The sequence below is a fragment of the Canis aureus genome, chromosome 19 (assembly GCF_053574225.1).
Source record: "Canis aureus isolate CA01 chromosome 19, VMU_Caureus_v.1.0, whole genome shotgun sequence".
NCBI classification, from domain to species: Eukaryota; Metazoa; Chordata; class Mammalia; order Carnivora; family Canidae; genus Canis; species Canis aureus.
Genome location: NC_135629.1, coordinates 32,932,986 through 32,955,437, shown reverse-complemented (window position 1 = coordinate 32,955,437; position 22,452 = coordinate 32,932,986). Strand labels below are relative to the sequence as shown.

Here is a 22,452-nt window from a genome sequence, read left to right as displayed (position 1 = left end):
AGATGGCAGGAGAGTAAGGAAGCCAGAAAACCGTCAATTCAGAAGGCTTAGCCACTGCAGCACAATTTCCCCAGAGAGCTAGAACAATGTGTTCTTAATGTTTTACTGGTCTCACCATCATATAACTAAAGTGCATGTTATTTCTCATGCTGTGAGACAAAAATTAAAATAAAAAAAAAAAAACAAAAACAACCCCAAAACTGGTTTCCATAATTAAAAATGAAATTGGCTGACTGTTAATAAAAAAGGCAGCAATTTAGAGTTACCATAACAACCTGAGGCAACTGTTGACTGACACTGCAATCTGCTGCACTTTTATAAATAGCAGTTGATTTCCCCTCTTTCATTTCAACTGGTTTTCATGCTTATCAGAGCTAATGGAACAACTGTGCTTAAAACGACTTCACTCATCAAGCAGTGTACCTCTTCGCTGCTGTCACCGCCATAAAAGTCATCCTCTGATTCAGTGTCTCTTCTTGTCATGCTGATATCCTCTTTTAGATCCAAAATAAATGGGCATCCCTCTGGGGACATATTCTGAGTTTTTCCATGAGGTGCTGACCGTGGTCTTGATGAAAAAGTGAAAATGTCCTTTAGAACAACCTGAGTTTCCTCTGCCAGTTGGCCATGTTCACTTTCCCTGTTGGCTTCTAGCCACAGGTGTGAAGTGTGGCAGGAGTCATCATCTGGAAGGAGAGACTGTCTCCTGGATGCCAAATGGGAAATACGATCATGGTTTTCAGGAAATATCCACTCATCTGACATTTGGGAAAGATGACAAAAATTAGAAGAGTGTTCCATCAGTGTCACATTAAAGCAGGTAGTCAGGTTAAAATTTCTGTGTTGAAACAGATTTATCAAATAATGCAGAAGCCAAGGAATGCAATTTATCCACCATCTTGTGACCTGCTAAACATTTAACCTATAGATCAGTGCCTATAGCTACAGGCATCTCATTTGCACTTCCTCTCCATCTGAGTTTCAACACTGGCCAGGAAATTTATAAGTCTGAAATCATTATCACCTATCTTGCAGCAAATTCTTTATAGCACAGTCTCATTAATTTGACATTCCAGGTGGGGAGGAAATCTTCCAAATTTAAACGGGTTTGAGTTACTAATATCTTCTTTCAACTGCAGGAGAACAGAATATTTAACAATTTTTTTTTATTTTTTTTTATTTTATTTTATTTTTTTTTTTAAATTTTTATTTATTTATGATAGTCACAGAGAGAAAGAGAGAGAGGCAGAGATATAGGCAGAGGGAGAAGCAGGCTCCATGCACCGGGAGCCCGATGTGGGATTCGATCCTGGGTCTCCAGGATCGCGCCCTGGGCCAAAGGCAGGCGCCAAACCGCTGCGCCACCCAGGGATCCCAACAATTTTTTTTTAAATAAAAATTTGGGCATTGTTTGGATTACAAATCATGGAGGAGAGGCAACCATGAAAAGTTAAGAGGCTTTTCCTTTCCATTCTACAGACTGAAACAGGACAATTCATAGACTAAACTGAGTAGACTTTTCCAGTAATAAAATCCACAGAAATACTTGCTAATGTGAGTGGTGAAAAAGATCTGTATGTTAAATTATAGGAGAGAATGTTTTGATTCAAAAATCTTTTGTGCATCATTATTTGTTTCAGTTAAAAATACTGTATACTACCACTAGGACACATATTAATCAAAACTTAAAAAAATTTTAAACTTTAAAAATTTTTTTGAGACATAGTTGGTACACAATGTTACATAAGTTTCAGGTGTACAACATAGTGAAAAGATTTTAATCTTTTGGGATGCCTGGGTGGCTCAGCGGTTGAGCGTCTGCCTTTGGCTCAGGGTATGATCCTGGAGTCCCGGAATCGAGTCTCACGTCGGGCTCCCTGCATGGAGCCTGCTTCTCTCTCTGCCTATATCTCTGCCCTTTTCTCTCTGTCTCTCATGAGTAAATAAATAAAATCTTTAAAAATAAATTTCAATCTTTTATGTAACATTGAGATAGATTTTTATAACTGCGATCCAGACAAATTGTAACAGACAAATACTTATAATGAGTATCATTAAAAGCATGTTTACTTTCTTCTTTAAAATGACAGCAGGGAAAAGTTGCATTTTCTCAACTTAGTCTATTTTCCTTCAAATTTACTGTTTTTGCTGCATTATGTCAATGGTGAAAATCTTAATAAAAATCTGTGTTCAGCAGAACCAAACCATGGACATGGTAATTTTACCCTGATCTTGAATCCTGCTATATTTATCTTCACAGGAACAGTAACCAAGAGATATCTAAGATTTGTTGATTTGAAACTCTAAAGCCTACAGTACAAAAGCAACAAACAAAAAGACCTTAATGGTACAAATAAAGACATTAATGGTACAAATAAAATCATATTCATCATAATGTATTCATTTCTTAAGACTATCATTATATGACTTGCCTATAAAAAGGGTAGCAGATGTACATTTCTTTAGAGAAAATCTGTAAGGGACAAGGCTTTAACATTTTCAGTAGGTTAGTGGCTAAGAGCAGGCTGAATCTACTTCATTGGACCACCTTCAAAGGTGATGTGGAGGTCAGGTCAGTATACAGTGAGCAGGTGAAATAAACAGATTCACTGGGCTGTCCTCTTTTGGAGAGCAAATCCTTTTGCATGGTGCTAACCATGTAGCAGATGCTTTGTAAACACAGTAGATGCTTTATTAATAAATAAATTTTGAAAAGGATGATAAAAACCAATGTGTTGCATTACGTACATGGATATGTAGAAGAAAACTGGAGGCACAGATACTGGGAATCTTCATTACGCAATTCAACAACTTGCATGACCTACTGGCAACCATATTATTAACTGTCAAAAAGTCAAAGTAAAAGGAGTGTTTCTACACCAAATGAACTCTAATTATCTCAACACCACATGCTTTTTTGGAATTTGTAGTTTTACCTCAAGTATTTCCATATCAATTGTAATGAATAATTTGGTGTGTTTTCTTAGGAAAATATGTAAATTACTGTGTAATCACAATATTGCAGCAAACAAGATAAATGCAAGAATGATCACCTAAACATCTAATTAGTTTTTCTACACAGTCAGATTTATGCTAGAGACACTAATTGCGCCTAACATTTTAATGAAGGTTTCAACATTGCATAAATAAGACTGACAAACTACAAACAATTTTCATTTATTTTCCCTTTTCCCTTGCTCAAAAACAATTCGCCTTTGTAAAAGTACACACACCTGCTAGGCAAGATATGTTGATGGGTTCAATGCTCTACACTCCAACCACCTCCATTATAAAGAGGACTCTAGACTTGCAACAATAGGTAATCTTTGGGGACAGTGACAATGTCCTGTGAAAACTTCAAAGTTTCAAACTTTCCTTCTGAACGCAACAACTGATGCATTGAAACTTGGAAATAAAAGTGTCCTTTTCATCCATTAAAGTCAGACAGGCAGTTGGGGTTAAGAGGAGATTTACCAAAAAATGATAGATTTTAGCAAATCACAACTTCTCAAAATGACCAGGTTTGAAATGCTAAACATATGGATATTTCATTAGTTATTAATGATTATGGTGGACTAAAGATGCCAACCTGTTTGATCAGGAGATGGCGGTGCTGGAGAGCTGGAATTCATCTCCGTGTTTTGTTGGGACCCGCTGTTCAACAGGGCAGCTGTTGCTTTATCTTCATTCCTGTTATTTCCTGAAGAACTGCCTTTATTAGAATAAATATTTTCCATGAAGTTATCTCTTTTAATTTTTATAAAAGTTCATTTCAAAGAATGCTATAAATGTGGTGTGCTTTTCTAAATGATTATTGAAAAGCATGTTAGAGGTGACAATACAGATTATCTGCAGTTCTTTTCTTTTCCACTAGAATGTTTCAAAGATGAACTCAGCTGCATTTTTGTAGAGGTTCATCTTTAAATTCCTTGATATTTGTATGGGAGCATTTTAGATTTAAGTTTTACAATATGTAATAAAAGGAATTCCGAAACTCATTATTTTTAAAGAGTCCTATATTTTTCTCTTTGGTTCCACATAAAATGGAGTGTGTTTTCTTTAAAGTACAATTCTTATACAACCTGACTTTTTTAAACCAAGTGCTTTCCTTCAACATCTTAGGAAAACGGACACAGAATTAACTTTTCTATATACTATTTTATAAAAATAACATGAATCCTAAGAAGCTGAATTTCAGCCCATCTAAAATTTTGAGAAATTATGCTAACAGATGCATACAAGATATACTCTGGGCTTGACTCAGGATACACTAATGCATGTGCAGACAAGATTTACATGCCTCATATCCAATATTCAAAGGGGTAATTATAACAGCCACTTATATTTATCTAATGCTTTATTGGTTGCAAAGAGTTGAAGTTTTAACCTATATTCTATTGGATGGCATGAAGTCCAAAGGGAGAGAAAGCAAATGTAAAAAATATATGTATCTGAAAAAGGCCCAATTTAAAAAGAAGAGATATAAATGAAACATGAAAAATTATGAGTTAAGTTCAATTTTAGTAAAGACTGCAGGCAGAAACTTCCTCTATCAAATTTGGGCCATTTCTAAAAAACAATAATTTAAGCTTATTCAGCCTTTGAGAGTAGAAGTAGGAAGTCCTTTACTTCTGTGGTACTGTCTATTTAATCCAGCAAATCTCTGTGAGGGCTCTAGAGCAATTCTTTTGCAGAAAATTTGATTTCCATAATCCCTGTAGAAAAGACATTTATATTTTAAATGAATTGGTTCGTAATCCTTTGAAATTTACAACCTGCAGAGAGAGATTCCATTGCTCTGAATAATATACAGATATAAGATAGTATTGAATTAGTGCCGTACCGCTGTGTGCTTCTGTCCTTTCTCTGCTGGTGCTTTTTAACCGTAATCTTCTCCTGTTATTATTCTTATCTGCTGATGGTTCTTGAGGGGGATGTGGATGCATAACATGCAGATCAGCTGGTACATTTTCATATCAAAGAACAAAAAGCCAGAACAGAAAGTGCTATATGGTTTGAAATGACTCAATAAATATAATTGTAGCTATAATGTTCATGTATCATTGTGACATCATATAAAGCTGTATCAAAACCACAATTTATTCCTTCATGGAAAATAGGTATTTATTCCTATTCCACTATTGGGATTGTATCAGGCTTTCAAAATTACTGAGACATTTTCTTCATGTAATATAACCTTACAGAGAGCTACAGGTAATTTGGTTGTTTATCATACAACATGCTATATTAAAAAGCATAAAAAATGAAGTTGATAGCTAATAACAGAAAAATAATTTCTTCCTTTGAAAGAAGTAGAAAAGAATGATTCATCAATAGCTTAAAAGTAGTTTTCAAAAGAGCCCTGGAGAACTGCAGTCAAACCTGAAAAAGAATTCTTACGTTTAACTTAACTGTGTAATAATCATCATCATAACAACAGCATTTATAGCAGCATCTAATATTTACTGAATGCTTAATTTCTTGGCACAATATGATGTGCTTGACTGGCTTTTTTCGTTGAATCCTCACAATGACCCTTTGAGAGGTAGTCATGGTTTATTACTACTAGTTCCAGTAGTAATTTTATCCCCATTTTACAGATGAGGAAACTGAGACCCGCAAGGTTTAGGAATTTTGATCAAGGTCTTACACACAGTGGTAGAGCCAGGACTGAATATCTATAGTATCTATTTCCTTTTCTCAGTTTTGTACTCTACGGAAAATATAATCTGCAAAAGTGATCATATATCTCCAAATCAAATAAAATAAACCCAAATGCCTTCTTTTTCAACTCTAACAAAAGTCAGACATGCAAGAATGGAAAAACTACAGCGAGTGGTAAGCCTTTGGTCCTGGTCTCAATTCTTTCCAAAGATTACAAATTGCAAATCACTTTACCTCTCTGCTAGCCATGAACTCTCAATATATAAAATGGGACAAGAGTCTGTTCTTCATCAACAGGGTTCTTTTTGCATCAGTGGGAGAAAATAAAAAGCACTTTACAAATGGAAGAGATTAACTAAAAGATAAAATTAAGAAAACTTAAAATGGGGCAGCCCTGGTGGCTCAGCGGTTTAGTGCCGCCTTCAGCCCAGGGCCTGATCCTGGAGACCTGGGATCGAGTCCCACATCAGGCTCCCTGCATTGAGCCTGCTTCTCCCTCTGCCTATGTCTCTGCCCCCCTCCCCGTGTCTCTCATGAATAACTAAATAAAATATTAAAAAAAAAAAGAAAACTTAAAATGCACATGGAGTTCCCAAAATGTAGTGATAATAGAATGCTATGTTATTTCCTTACCAGTCATCATAAAATAAAAACACAGGGTATTATGGCGATTTGAAATAATGGAATAAAGAGAATGATAGGTGGGATGACTGGGTGGCTCAGTAGGTTAAGGATGTGACTCTTGATCTGAGCTCAGGTCTTGATCTCAGGGTCATGAGTTTGAGCCCCTTGAAGCCTACTTGAAAGAAAGGAAGAAAGAAAGAAAAAAAAGGGAAGGAAGGAAGAAAGAATTTTAAAATAAGAGACAGAATGATAGGTTTCAGAAGAGAATATATGTATAAGAACCTGAAACATATTTCAATATCTGCCATCTTTTTTATTTCTGAATGATAATTCTCTGGACGTTAAGATATAGTCAAGAATATAACTTCAAATTTATCTTTGCAAGAACATTTCTATTTTCCCCTAGTTATCAAAACTTTATGCATGATTCTTACCATGAACAGGTACAGTTTGCTTTATTTGGCAAATATTTTCTTTATCTGCTTGCTCTTCAAACTGAGGCCTCAGTGAGGCTGCCATCTCTGTACTGCTAGCACAGTTATCGGCCACAGACTGTTGGCATGATCGAGTATTTCTGGACCCAACGGATCTTATTGTCTGTAAGGGAGAGGAATTAATCTGCACATTTTAAAATATGGGAGTTGCACTTATTTTCTATAGAATTTACAGAGACTAATAATATTTGGACAAATAAAAAGTGAGAAACAAACTAGAGGGAATGAAAAGGTTAGAAAGGGAAGGATAGAGAGGGAAATCACAGCAGAAAGTCAGCGAGAAATGGAAGGAGAAATATGTGAGACAAAATAGAAGACAAACAAGTCTTCCAGACACATAGATTAAAATGTGCTTATTTGCTACACTCCATCTTTACTAGGTAAGAGTTTTACTGAAAGTCACTATGTGTTAGAAATTCATAGGAAATTAAAAATAAAAATGTAACATTTGAGAATCTGTTCCTTGTAAGGTATCTGGTGATGATCCAAATCCTTTTTGAAGAAGACCACAAAATGTGCTCACATATATTTGCCTTTAAGTTTTGTGAACATATTTAATCAAAAGAATACTCAGAAATGTTAATTGTGTTGACATGACAAAAATAAAACAGTTTTGAGGTCTTTTAAAATCCAGAATCTCTGTTCCAAATTTATTCAAGCCTTCTGTTTTTGGCATGTCATCTCTCTCCCTCTTTCCCCAGCCACTCATGCACTGGGAAAAAAACCCTTCTCTTCCCATGCTCCTCACGCTTAGACAAGCTCTTCAAACCTCGTTCCTACCTCACTGGATATCCTCATGTTATTCCTCCTGCCAGAGAGTGGAGGTGGTCCCAGAACTCTGGATCCGAAAGCGATATGACAAACATCTTGGTGTTTGCTGTTCCGCGTACTACCTGTTCCCCTGTTAATGAACTGATCTGTTTTGTTCAAAGAAGGTAATAATAATCCATTAATAGGCATAATGACAAATACCCTGCTGCAATGTTTCTGAAAGTACAACCCAGGTGTCATATAATCTGAATCCCCCCTTCCTACTACAGGGTACTTATAAAAAAAGCAAAAAGCAGATACTTGAGCCCAACATCAGATCTCCCAGATCTGTAGAATTAGAATCATGGGGAGAAGCGGCAGAAATGTATGAGTTTAATAAGTTCCCCCAAATGGCTCTTATGTTTGAGAATCACTACCACAAATATTTTACCTCAGAGAGAGAGAAAGAGAGAGAGAGAGAGAGAGCAAGTCAGAGAGAGAAGAGAAAAGAAAGCAAGCTACTAAAAACACATCTTATTTTTTCTTTAAGGAAATAAATAAAACTAACTCAATTGAACAAATATTTGATTGAGCACTCTCGAGAATTTCCCAGAGGTTGTGAGTGACACAAAATAGATAAGACCTATCTCTTGCCTTCAAGGGAGGTGACAGTACAAGTAAACAGGTAACATAGAGCAGACCAGTGGAAATGAAGAACAAATGATCTCTTGTTCCTCATAAACGTTAAAACAGAATTACCCTGCAAACCAGTAATCACATTCCTGGGTATTTACCCACCCCCCAAAATGCAAAAATACTAATTCGAAGGGATGTTTATTGCAGCATTAGCCAAACTACAGAAGCAGCCCAAGTGTTCACTGACAGATGAACAGATAAAGAAGATGTGGTGTATATATACAATGGGATATTATTCAACCATAAAAAAAATGAAATCTTGCCATTTGCAACAACAAGGAGCTAGAGAGTATAATGCTAAGTGAAATAAGTCAGTGAGGGACAAATACTGTTTGATCTCACTCATATGTGGAATCAAAGAAGCAAAACAAATGACTGAAGTGGTGGGGGTGGGGGAAGGAAGAGACAACCAAGAAACAGACTCTTCACTCTGGAGAACAAACTGATGGTTGGCAGAGGGGAGGTGGGTTGGGGTATGGGTGAAATAGGGGATGGGGATTAAAGAGTACACTTATAATGATGGGGGGAAAAAAGAGTAAGTGACCTCTTGAATGGATTTTGAATGACTGATAAGATTTCAAGAATAAAAGATGAAAGGTGCCCTAGACAGAAGAGAGTATCTAAATAAAGACATGGAAGAGTGAACTGGTCGAGTATGCTTGAGGAACAATGAAATTACCAGTTTAGCTAGGAAGACGGGTTTGGGTTACACATTGCTAAGAGCCTAGTTAGCTAGGTGGTCTTTTTAGCCTCTTCTGCAGAGCTGTAACTTTACTTATGGTGGAGTTAAAAACCACTCCTCTGCAATGGCATGAGAAAAGGCACAAAAGTTTGTGAAAACACACCATGCTTGGGAAGCTCCAAGTGTTTAGATCTGAGTGGAAGTACTACTTTGTGTGGGTAAATGGGTGTTTTCTAGATCTGGTTTTATGTTTTCAATAGATGAGGCTGAAGAAACGGGCTAGACTGCTGACAGGATCTGAAAGAATGTTTGATAGAAGATCTAAGGTGGGTGGCTGGCTGGTAAAGCAGTGAGGAGATACACCATTCCAGTTTTCTTCAAATTCTGAAGTCTTGTTAGATAGAAGAGAGATTTCATTTGTTCAAAGGGCAGAATCAGAAGTGATAACAATTTACTTCAAGTGTATAGTCCAACATAAGGAACATCTTTCTTTAACTAACCATGTCTGCTCATGGTGGTGGAGAATTTTCTGTCATTTTGAAGGTGTCCAAGCAGAAGTCTGGGAAGCTATTCCGGCTGTTGTAAAGTGGATTCAGATACCAGAGAACTCCCTACTTTCTATTTCTGGCCTACTCCTCTCTTCTGAGCTCCACGCCTTATATCCAGCGGCTTTCTTGCTCAGTTCTTCTTTGATGTCTCAAAGATGCTTCAAATGGAAAATGTGGTTCAGTGACTGGCACCACACAATCCACTGAGTTTGAAGAGTTAGGATCTGGGTGTCATCCTTGACTTCTCTCTCAGCCTTCTCCACAGCCAACCCATACCTACTTCTCTCCACCTCTTCCATCAGTACTGCAGTCAGGTGACCATCAGCCCTCTCTTGGATGATCACAAAGCCTCTCAAGGGATGTCCCATGTCCACTCTGGCTCCCTGTTCCATGCCCTCTCCAAAACGCAGCCAGAGTGGTCTTACAAAAGCATACATCTGATCATGTCATTCCTTTTCCTCACTTACAACTTTTCAATGTCTTCTTTGCTGCATTTAGGATTAGGAAGAAAGCCCTTAACAGTGGCTGCAAAAACCTATGTGTTTTGGCTTCAGTTCACACCTTTTATCCCTCATTTTCTGCTCTCTCAACAGATTGGCCTCCTCAGTTCTTCCTGCCTACCAGAGCATTTGTGAGTGCTATTCTCCATGGATAGCTATTCTTCCAGTATAGGTACTCCCATTACCTTTCCTTCACATAACTTGTCAAAATTGTACTTAAATTTTTTTTTTAATTCCATTTAGTTAACATACAGTGACTTATTATCAGTTTCAGGAGTAGAATTTAGTGATTGATTGGTTGCATATAACACCTGTGCTCATTACATCATGTGCCCTCCTTAATGTATATCACCCAATTACATCATCCCCCCACCCAACCTCCCTTCCAGCAACCCTCAGTTTCCTATAGTTGAGTCTTATGATTTGCCTCTCTCTCTGTTTTTATCTTATTTTATTTTTCTTCCCTTCCTCCATATTCTTTTTTTTTTTTTTCCTTTTTTTTTTTTTTAATTTAATTTTATTTTATTTTATTTTATTTTTTTTTATTGGTGTTCAATTTACTAACATACAGAATAACACCCAGTGCCCGTCACCCATTCACTCCCACCCCCCACCCTCCTCCCCTTCTACCACCCCTAGTTCGTTTCCCAGAGTTAGCAGTCTTTATGTTCTGTCTCCCTTTCTGATATTTCCCACACATTTCTTCTCCCTTCCCTTATTTTCCCTTTCACTATTATTTATATTCCCCAAATGAATGAGAACATATAATGTTTGTCCTTCTCCGACTGACTTACTTCACTCAGCATAATACCCTCCAGTTCCATCCACGTTGAAGCAAATGGTGGGTATTTGTCATTTCTAATAGCTGAGTAATATTCCATTGTATACATAAACCACATCTTCTTTATCCATTCATCTTTCGTTGGACACCGAGGCTCCTTCCACAGTTTGGCTATCGTGGCCATTGCTGCTAGAAACATCGGGGTGCAGGTGTCCCAGCGTTTCATTGCATTTGTATCTTTGGGGTAAATCCCCAACAGTGCAATTGCTGGGTCGTAGGGCAGGTATATTTTTAACTGTTTGAGGAACCTCCACACAGTTTTCCACAGTGGCTGCACCAGTTCACATTCCCACCAACAGTGTAAGAGGGTTCCCTTTTCTCCACATCCTCTCCAACATTTGTTGTTTCCTGCCTTGTTAATTTTTCCCATTCTCACTGGTGTGAGGTGGTATCTCATTGTGGTTTTGATTTGTATTTCCCTGATGGCAAGTGATGCAGAGCATTTTCTCATATGCATGTTGGCCATGTCTATGTCTTCTTCTGTGAGATTTCTGTTCATGTCTTTTGCCCATTTCATGATTGGATTGTTTGTTTCTTTGGTGTTGAGTTTAATAAGTTCTTTATAGATCTTGGAAACTAGCCCTTTATCTGATATGTCATTTGCAAATATCTTCTCCCATTCTGTAGGTTGTCTTTGAGTTTTGTTGACTGTATCCTTTGCTGTGCAAAAGCTTCTTATCTTGATGAAGTCCCAATAGTTCATTTTTGCTTTTGTTTCTTTTGCCTTCGTGGATGTATCTTGCAAGAAGTTACTATGGCCGAGTTCAAAAAGGGTGTTGCCTGTGTTCTTCTCTAGGATTTTGATGGAATCTTGTCTCACATTTAGATCTTTCATCCATTTTGAGTTTATCTTTGTGTATGGTGAAAGAGAGTGGTCTAGTTTCATTCTTCTGCATGTGGATGTCCAATTTTCCCAGCACCATTTATTGAAGAGACTGTCTTTCTTCCAATGGATAGTCTTTCCTCCTTTATCGAATATTAGTTGCCCATAAAGTTCAGGGTCCACTTCTGGATTCTCTATTCTGTTCCACTGATCTATGTGTCTGTTTTTGTGCCAGTACCACACTGTCTTGATGACCACAGCTTTGTAGTACAACCTGAAATCTGGCATTGTGATGCCCCCAGATATGGTTTTCTTTTTTAAAATTCCCCTGGCTATTCGGGGTCTTTTCTGATTCCACACAAATCTTAAAATAATTTGTTCTAACTCTCTGAAGAAAGTCCATGGTATTTTGATAGGGATTGCATTAAACGTGTATATTGCCCTGGGTAACATTGACATTTTCACAATATTAATTCTGCCAATCCATGAGCATGGAATATTTTTCCATCTCTTTGTGTCTTCCTCAATTTCTTTCAGAAGTGTTCTATAGTTTTGAGGGTATAGGTCCTTTACATCTTTGGTGAGGTTTATTCCTAGGTATCTTATGCTTTTGGGTGCAATTGTAAATGGGATTGACTCCTTAATTTCTCTTTCTTCAGTCTCATTGTTAGTGTATAGAAATGCCACTGACTTCTGGGCATTGATTTTGTATCCTGCCACGCTACCGAATTGCTGTATGAGTTCTAGCAATCTTGGGGTGGAGACTTTTGGGTTTTCTATGTAGAGTATCATGTCATCGGCGAAGAGGGAGAGTTTGACTTCTTCTTTGCCAATTTGAATGCCTTTAATGTCTTTTTGTTGTCTGATTGCTGAGGCTAGGACTTCCAGTACTATGTTGAATAGCAGTGGTGAGAGTGGACATCCCTGTCTTGTTCCTGATCTTAGGGGAAAGGCTCCCAGTGCTTCCCCATTGAGAATGATATTTGCTGTGGGCTTTTCATAGATGGCTTTTAAGATGTCGAGGAATGTTCCCTCTATCCCTACACTCTGAAGAGTTTTGATCAGGAATGGATGCTGTATTTTGTCAAATGCTTTCTCTGCATCCAATGAGAGGATCATATGGTTCTTGGTTTTTCTCTTGCTGATATGATGAATCACATTGATTGTTTTACGGGTGTTGAACCAGCCTTGTGTCCCAGGGATAAATCCTACTTGGTCATGGTGAATAATTTTCTTAATGTACTGTTGGATCCTATTGGCCAGTATCTTGTTGAGAATTTTTGCATCCATGTTCATCAGGGATATTGGTCTGTAATTCTCCTTTTTGGCGGGGTCTTTGTCTGGCTTTGGAATTAAGGTGATGCTGGCTTCATAGAACGAATTTGGAAGTACTCCATCTCTTTCTATCTTTCCAAACAGCTTTAGGAGAATAGGTATGATTTCTTCTTTAAACGTTTGATAAAATTCTCCTGGGAAGCCATCTGGCCCTGGACTCTTGTGTCTTGGGAGGTTTTTGATGACTGCTTCAATTTCCTCCCTGGTTATTGGCCTGTTCAGGTTTTCTATTGCTTCCTGTTCCAGTTTTGGTAGTTTGTGGCTTTCCAGGAATGCGTCCATTTCTTCTAGATTGCCTAATTTATTGGCGTATAGCTGTTCATAATAGGTTTTTAAAATCGTTTGTATTTCCTTGGTGTTGGTAGTGATCTCTCCTTTCTCATTCATGATTTTATTAATTTGAGTCTTCTCTCTCTTCTTTTTAATAAGGCTGGCTAATGGTTTATCTATCTTATTAATTCTTTCAAAGAACCAACTCCTGGTTCTGTTGATCTGTTCCACAGTTCTTTTGGTCTCGATTTCGTTGAGTTCTGCTCGAATCTTTATTAGCTCCCTTCTTCTCTTGGGTGTAGGATCTATTTGCTGTTTTTTCTCTAGCTCCTTTATGTGTAAGGTTAGCTTTTGTATTTGAGTTCTTTCCAGTTTTTGAATGGATGCTTGTATTGCGATGTATTTCCCCCTTAGGACTGCTTTTGCTGCATCCCAAAGATTTTGAACGGTTGTATCTTCATTCTCATTAGTTTCCATGAATCTTTTTAATTCTTCCTTAATTTCCTGGTTGACCCTTTTATCTTTTAGCAGGATGGTCCTTAACCTCCATGTGTTTGAGCTCCTTCCAAACTTCTTGTTGTGATTTAGTTCTAATTTCAAGGCATTATGGTCCGAGAATATGCAGGGGACAATCCCAATCTTTTGGTATCGGTTCAGACCCGATTTGTGACCCAATATGTGGTCTATTCTGGAGAAAGTTCCATGTGCGCTTGAGAAGAATGTGTATTCAGTTGAGTTTGGATGTAAAGTTCTGTAGATATCTGTGAAATCCATCTGGTCCAGTGTATCATTTAAAGCTCTCGTTTCTTTGTAGATGTTGTGCTTAGAAGACCTATCGAGTATAGAAAGAGCTAGATTGAAGTCACCAAGTATAAGTGTATTATTATCTAAGTATTTCTTCACTTTGGTTAATAATTGATATATTTGGCAGCTCCCACATTCGGGGCATATATATTGAGGATTGTTAAGTCCTCTTGTTGAATAGATCCTTTAAGTATGATATAGTGTCCCTCTTCATCTCTCACTACAGTCTTTGGGGTAAATTTTAGTTTATCTGATATAAGGATGGCTACCCCTGCTTTCTTTTGAGGACCATTCGAATGGTAAATGGTTCTCCAACCTTTTATTTTCAGGCTGTAGGTGTCCTTCTGTCTAAAATGAGTCTCTTGTAGACAGCAAATAGATGGGTCCTGCTTTTTTATCCAGTCTGAAACCCTGCGCCTTTTGATGGGGTCATTAAGCCCGTTCACATTCAGAGTTACTATTCAGAGATATGAGTTTAGTGTCATCATGATATCTATTCAGTCCTTGTTTTTGTGGACTGTTCCACTGAACTTCTTCTTAAAGGGGAATTTTAAGAGTCCCCCTTAAAATTTCTTGCAGAGCTGGTTTGGAGGTCACATATTCTTTTAGCTGCTGCCTGTCTTGGAAGCTCTTTATCTCTCCTTCCATTTTGAATGAGAGCCTTGCTGGATAAAGGATTCTTGGTTGCATGTTCTTCTCATTTAGGACCCTGAATATATCCTGCCAGCCCTTTCTGGCCTGCCAGGTCTCTGTGGAGAGGTCTGCTGTTACCCTAATACTCCTCCCCATAAAAGTCAGGGATTTCTTGTCTCTTGCTGCTTTAAGGATCTTCTCCTTATCTTTGGAATTTGCAAGCTTCACTATTAAATGTCGAGGTGTTGAACGGTTTTTATTGATTTTAGGGGGGGATCTCTCTATTTCCTGGATCTGAATGCCTGTTTCCCTTCCCAGATTAGGAAAGTTTTCAGCTAGAATTTGTTCAAATACATATTCTGGCCCTCTGTCCCTTTCGGCGCCCTCGGGAACCCCAATTAAACGTAGGTTTTTCTTTCTCAGGCTGTCGTTTATTTCCCTTAATCTATCTTCATGGTCTTTTAATTGTTTGTCTCTTTTTTCCTCAGTTTCCCTCTTTGCTATCAACTTGTCTTCTATGTCACTCACTCGTTCTTCCACCTCATTAACCCTCACCGTTAGGACTTCTAGTTTGGATTGCATCTCATTCAATTGATTTTTAATTTCTGCCTGATTAGCTCTAAATTCTGCAGTCATGAAGTCTCTTGAGTCCTTTATACTTTTTTCTAGAGCCACCAGTAGCTGTATAATAGTGCTTCTGAATTGGCTTTCTGACATTGAATTGTAATCCAGATTTTGTAACTGTGTGGGAGAGAGGACTGTTTCTGATTCTTTCTTTTGAGGTGAGGTTTTCCTTCTAGTCATTTTGCTCAGTGCAGAGTGGCCAAAAGCAAGTTGTATTGGGAAAAAGAGAAAAAGAGAGGAGAGAAAGAAGGAAAGAAAAGAGAAAGAGAAAAAAAAAAAGGGAAGAAAAAGAAAAAAAAACGAAAAAAAAAAAAAAAAGAAGAAAAAGAGAAAGAAAAAGAAAGGAGAAAAAAGGGGGTGGGGGAAGGAAACAAATCAAAAAGCAAAACAAAACAAAAACAAAACAAAACAAAACAAAACAAAACAAAACAAAACAAAAAAAAAAGAACCACCGGGGAGTATCTTCTGATTCTGTGTTCTTTAAGACCCTTGGCTTCTCCTGGAAGTTGTCCGTCTAGCTGGTGTTCTGGGGGAGGGGCCTGTTGTGCTGATTTTCAGGTGTTAGCAGTTGGGGGAGCTGCTGTGCCCCTGCCTGGTGCAGGGCTCAGTGGGGGTTGTTTACCCCGTGAGGCCGCAGGAGGAACAGCCCCAGTGGCGGGGCAGCTCTGGAAACCTGGAGTCAGCCCCCGCAGGGACTCCCGAGCTCTCCGTCTGCAGGGCCTGGAGGCTCCGGGGCGGGGCCGCTGATGTGCTCAGCTGGGGCAGGAGAGTCCTCGCTGTCCTGGGCCCTCCCGGCCTCTGCCTGTCCCGGGGGAGGCGGGATCCTGGGCTGTGTCCCGGCGCCCTGTGCTCCGGAGCCTGCGCTGGTGGATTCGCGCTCCCGGGCCGCGCAACCCCCTCCGCGGAGCCGCCGCCCGAGCCCCTCCGAGCTGCTCCTGGAACCGCGCAGCCCCCTCCGCACGGAGCCTCTTCCTCTGCCCGAGCCCCTCCGAGCTGCTCCCGCCCCGCAGCCCCCTCCGCGGAGCCGCCGCCCGAGCCCCCCGAGCTGCTCCGTGTCCCGCCGGGTCCCGCCGTGCGCGCTGCAGCCCTTAGGGAGCTCGGCGCACTCTCCTGGGCGCGCAGTTGCTGTTACTGTCCCGGGGAGCCCGAGGGCATCCCCGCCCTCCTGGTCCTGCTCCAACTCCCCGCGAGCCCCTTTCCGCCCGGGAAGGTCGGTGCAGCTCCTGCGTCTCCGGGACGGGGCTCTCCTGTCCTGGGGACACTCGCCCCGGCCTCAGCCCGGCTCCTCGCGGGCCCCTCCCCCTTGGAGGCCTTTGTTCCTTTACTTCTTTTTCCCCGTCTTCCTACCTTGATAGAAGCGCGAACTCTTCTCACTGTCGCATTCCAGCTGGTCTCTCTTTAAATCTCAGGCCGAATTCATAGATTTTCAGGATAATTTGAAGGTTTTCTAGGTAGTTTGGTGGAGACAGGTGATTTGGCGACCCTACTCTTCCGCCGTCTTGCTCCTCCCCCCCTTCCTCCATATTCATCTGTTTTGTCTCTTAAATTCCACATATGAGTGAAATCATATGGTATATTTCTTTCTTTGACTGACTTATTTTGCTTAGCATAATACCCTCTAGGTCCATCCACATTGTTGCAAATGGCAAGATTTCACTCTTTCAAAATTGCACTTTTACATGTGTTTGTGGGATTCTCTGATAATGTGGGATTCTCTGATAATGTGTGCTTCAGTAGATATAAACTCAGTAGCCTAGCTTGTTACCCCTGAATTGCTAGCCTAATGCCTGACACGGAGTTACAGGTCCTTGCTGAGCAAAATGAATGAATCATTAAATATAATAAGTCAAAAGGGATGTTGGATTAAATGACTAAATATTTCTAACTATGGCTAGAATTTCATTTTTCATTTTAAGAAAAATCCATCTGTGGGTTTTATGTGTGAATTGTGGAAGACTGGGCAGGGATGGATAACTGCTGGGATATGGGGGAATGAGGGAAGAGTCCACAATGACTAAGACATTGATAGTTAAATGAGTGATATGGCTTTCAACATCAGTAGTATTATGGCACCACGTTCAGATGCCTACTTAGGTTATGTGTGAAATGTTCTAGTGTTAGCAAATAGGCTTGGTTGTGTGTGGTATCTGTATTTTTTTTAAGTCGTTATAAATATCTATATGGCATAAACAAAACACTATTAGTCTCTCAGAATCAATAACGGAAAGAAATGACACTCAAATCCCAGGCCAATTGGAAAAATGTATTATAGAATCTATCATCATTTGTACCTTTTGTGACCAAGTAGAAAAAGAATTCTAGATTATTGGTTTTTCCCAAACGTGGATTTTCCCAGAAAGAAAGACCCACTGAAGGGCCTAAAGGGCATGGGATATGGCTTGGGCCTACATGGGAATTTTCACTATCGGATTAGGAGCCTTTTTTTTTTTTTTAAACTTCTAGTCATGGCTATGGACATATATTTTGCATATCTTTCTGTTCAAACATCTTATGGAACAATTTCCTTAACTTTTTTTCATATTCTCTCTCTCTCTCTCTATGGACATTCCCCTCAACTAATTTAAGCCCCTTTGAGTGGAAAGACCATTTATTTGGTACTGTATGTACCTCCATCTGTGGAGCCCAGTACAGTACATGGTAGACAATGGATAAAGTTCACCACAGTTAGTAGTATTCAAAATTAGCAGAAGGGTTTTTTAGGGGAGATAGTATTTTAAAATCACATGGTATAGTTTGAGCTATATTTTCAACAACATGTACACATTAACTAGTTTGGAGCTATTTAAAAGTATTAAAATTCCTAAATACCTTGAATTTTTTAGAGGAATCTCTTACTTAGCAGTGGATATCCAGGGACCATTTTTTTTTTTTTAAAGATTGTATTTATTTATCCATGAGACACACACACACACACACACACACACACACACACACACACACACAGAGAGGCAGAGACACAGGCAGAGGGAGAAGCAGGCTCCATGTCGGGAGCCTGACGTGGGACTCCATCCTGGGACCCCAGGATCACGCCCTGAGCTGAAGGCAGGTGCTAAACCGCTGAGCCACCCAGGGATCCCCATATCTAGGGACCACTAAAGATACACCTAAATCTCACATAACATAATCTTCTAAATCACAGAAAATTAGATATAATTTATATATATATATATATATATATTTTAAAAGATTTTATTTATTTGAGAGAGAGAGCAGGTGTATGAGGGAATATGAGACAGAGAGCACAGGGGTGGGGGTCCCACAGACGGAAAGGGAAAAGCTGGCTCCCTACTGAGCAGGGAGCCCAATGACATGGGGCTTGATCCTGGGACTCTGGGATCATGACCTGAGTAGAAGGCAGATGCCTGAGCCACCCAGGTATCCGCCATGATTCTATATTTTATAAGAGCATTTATCATAGGATTTCTTTAAAGAGTAAGCTACCACTAAGTAGTTAAATCTTCTTTTTTTAATTTACATATGTTAGTACACTTTATTCACAAACCAAAGTATACCAATACTTCACCATTAAGTATCTCTTTAATTAACAGATTTCTTTAAATTTCTTGGTACAATTAACATATACACATTCGTAAAGACTGTTTCATTTTAGTAGTTCTGCTTATAATCATTAATTGTCACAATTATCTCTATAAACATGTATCAAGCTATTCATCTAGTATAACGAGAATCCTAATTAAACTTACAAGGAGCAGCACCTGGGTGGCTCCGTGGTTGAGCATCTGTCTTTGGCTCAGGTGGTGATCCCGGGGTCCTGGAATCGAGTTCTGCATTGGGCTCCCTGCAGATAGCCTACTTCTCCCTCTGCCTATGTCTCTGCCCCTCTCCCTGTGTCTCTCATGAATAAATAAATATAATCTTAAAAAAAAAACCTACAAGGAAATGTAATTCAGACTTTTGGTTTCTAAAATAAAAAGTAAAAGGGATAAAGTTTCTATAATGAGAAAAACCTTTATTAAAGAAAACTACAATCAGAAACACATGCCTTTTGAATTCTAAAGGGAGCTCTTTTAAGAGCTGATATCAATATGCACAATATAAGGTTAAAAATCAAGATTAGATTAAAGTCATGCTCTAGGCGTTTCATTTTCTTGAGTTTGCGGAAAATGAACTTGGTGTAGGTCAGAGATGTTACCATTAATTATTTTGCTATTTTATGAGGGGTACATGCCTCTGTAGTGAGAATATAAAACCTGAGGGTCTGCTCTCTAATTGTCTTTTAGAAAAATAAACATTCATTTTTGTCTCAAGATACAATGTTCTAATTATGATAGTCATTTAAGTTTGCAGGGCTTTCAAAGCTTAACCAGAAAAACCTGCTAAATTTTCAACTCTAATCATTGACGGGTCATGCTCAAGACTTACATCTATTATCTGGCAATCAAATCAGAATTAAACTTGCTACCAGAATCCAGACCTTGAATTGGATTAATTTTTATTTTATTATATGTGCACTGCTATAAAGAATGTCAAAAATACAAAAAAGGCTGATCTAGTAGAGCAATATTATTTTAGACAAGGTACTTAACCTTTCTAAGCCTCACTTCCTTTCAAAAGATTAGGATAATAATAGTACTTGAGTCACGGTGTTTTTGTTGGATCGCATGAAACAATGCATGTAACATGCCAAATACTGTGCTTAGTAGGGACTAAATGCCCAGTAAATATGTTAATATCTTCCATCTTGAATAGCATTTTACACTTTACAAAGTCCATTCATAATCAGTTATTCCTTCATTCATCCATCCTTTCAGTAGTGAATGGGCACCTGGTCTAGATGGCCACTGCTCTAGGCACTGAGGAAGACTGGGAATAAGGTGAACATGTACCTCCTTCAGGGCGCTCAGTTTCATGGGGGACACAGATGGTAGGGCCAGTCATTCATAAATAGCTACATGATTACCAGTGTGACAAGAGCTATGAAGGAAAAGTTCAAAAGATTATTAAGTGTATTTCACTGGGGCTCGAGGTTAAGGGAGAGACATTCAACTTGGAATGTAAAAGATGATGGATGTGATGATGCGTACACGACCTCTATGCAAGTTCTAGTCACTTCGTGTGATATTATCCTATCCCAAAGATGAAGAAATCGAGGCTCCTGATGTTCAGAGATCTGTCCACACAGAGCAGGGGCTCAGAACCCCAGTGTCTCAAGGGTTACCACCCACATAGGATGTTGCCCTCGGTGGGCCAGGGGATCCTTCCCAGGTCCACTATTTATTTTCTACGCAGTCCTGTCAAGACATCAGATGAAACACTTATCATTCTGCTGTCTGAAAAGTGGGTCTGTGAATGGCTGTATAGATAAGTACCAGAATTTCATGAATATAGTTATGTATGTGATGAAGACAAATGAGGTTTATGAGGAATCTAGTATAGAATATAATGCTGTAATATCCTTTTTCGGAGGTGGGGTGTGGGAGGACAAATTGAAGTGGTTTCAATGCCAAAAAGGTAACACATGCGAAAGGCACGTATTAAATGTGGGCTAGGGGTAAATGGGGCTAACCTGAGTGTTTGTTCTATGAAGAACATTTTAATTCAAAACTTTTTTAGACCAGTTGGAGGATGGTCAGTCTGTAAATTCTAGAAGCATAATGAAAAGACAAGGAGGTGAACGATGAAGGCAGGGAAGGCCCTAGGTGACTAAAATCACTCTTGAACTTTTGCAAAGAATTAAATAAAACCAGTACTTATCTGTAGCTCATTAAGAAAAATTTAAAGATGTTTTTGAAAGTCAATAAAACATATTAAGAACTAAAATTAGAATATTGCTTTCTCCTCTAAACTTGAGTACAACCTTAGACAACATCATCTATGGGTAAAGTTAGGATATGGCAACTTCAAGATAAAAAGTAATAAAGCATAAGATATTACTTTTTCTTCACAGACTCTTAATTTATTAAAAAGCATTCAAAAGCCTAGTTTTTGGTCTTTACTATTAATGAGTAAAGAAACCTTTTCAGGGAAACAATTTTATTATCTCAAGAAAACTTTCCATTTTGAATAGAGTGGAGCTTAAGTATAATATAGGCCTTGGTAGATGATTTCCATCATTCGGTTTTAGAAATAGGGCAGTTTCCTAGAACGTGAGAAGGTTCCGCAAAATAAATCCTTAACACCAGCAGTGAGAAATTGCTTACTGGGAACAAGCAGTTAATGCATCTCTGAAACCAGACCTAGGTCACATTCTAGGTCTACCATTCACTAATTATCTTTTCTCTTTGAGCCTCAGTTTTCTTACCTACAAAATGGTGATTATGATTTCTACACAAAAAGGTATATGAAAGTATTAAATGGGATAAATGATGTATGATAGCTAACTTTATGTATCAACTGGACTAGGCCACAGGGTGCCCAGATTAAACATTGCTCTGAATATAGCCCTAAGGGCATTTCTGTATGAAATTAACATCTAAATCGGTAAATTCCACCCCATGGAGGGCCTGAATAGAACACAAAGGGGGAGGGAGAATTTGATCTCTCTGTCTGACCCTTTAAGGTAGGATATTGGTCTTTGGCCACCCTCAGACTGGCACTTTCACTATCAGCTCTCCTAGATTTGGACAAGAACTACACCATTGGCTCGTCTGGGTCTCCAGTTTGACCACTGCAGATCCTGCAACTTCTCAGTCTCCATAAGTGCCTGACCCAATTACTTATGATAGGTCTCTCTCTCTCTCTGTCTCTCTCTGTCTCTCTCTCTCTCTATATATATATACACCTACACTATAAAAATATCTATCGAGACCTGTATTACATGTAAGTTGTATATATGTGTGTTTTGTTTTTCTGAAGAAACTTGACTAATACACTACGTAAAGGATACAGCAAAAAGTCACTAAACATTAATGGTGGTGATGATGATGATGATTTGCTGCTTAATATACTTACCTGCTCAAATTATATGGCTAGCATTTCATTCACTCATTTGATCACTTAATTAACAAATATCTATTTAGTTCCTGGTAAGTGTTAAAGTGTTAAAGATTGAGCTAGGTGCTAGGGATACAACAATAAACAGGACCCCTGCAGTTCTGAAGCTCACAATCCCCTGGGGAGACATCAATAAGCATACTATTAAGTAAAAAGAAAATATCACCTAAGGATAAGTGCTGTGATAGA

General features: G+C 38.9%; 1 protein-coding gene across 26 annotated transcripts in view; it reads right to left on the bottom strand.

Annotated features, from left to right (window-relative positions):
* Positions 1-22,452, bottom strand: part of CFAP20DC (CFAP20 domain containing) — a 261,970-nt gene that overhangs the window by 94,069 nt on the left and 145,449 nt on the right. For 23 of the 26 annotated variants that reach the window (XR_013357811.1, XR_013357810.1, XM_077858275.1 and 20 more), the window contains 5 exons: positions 7,563-7,699; positions 6,723-6,885; positions 4,844-4,960; positions 3,590-3,712; positions 424-758 (listed from right to left, as the gene is read on the bottom strand). Coding sequence is in view for 24 of the 26 variants with exons in the window: in XM_077858275.1 (XP_077714401.1) it covers positions 424-758; positions 3,590-3,712; positions 4,844-4,960; positions 6,723-6,885; positions 7,563-7,699 (875 nt within the window). In the remaining 2 variants the exon portion in view is untranslated. The remainder of the gene's footprint in view (positions 1-423; positions 759-3,589; positions 3,713-4,843; positions 4,961-6,722; positions 6,886-7,562; positions 7,700-22,452) is intronic. The other 3 variants (XM_077858276.1, XM_077858281.1, XM_077858282.1) reach the window with 3 other exon arrangements.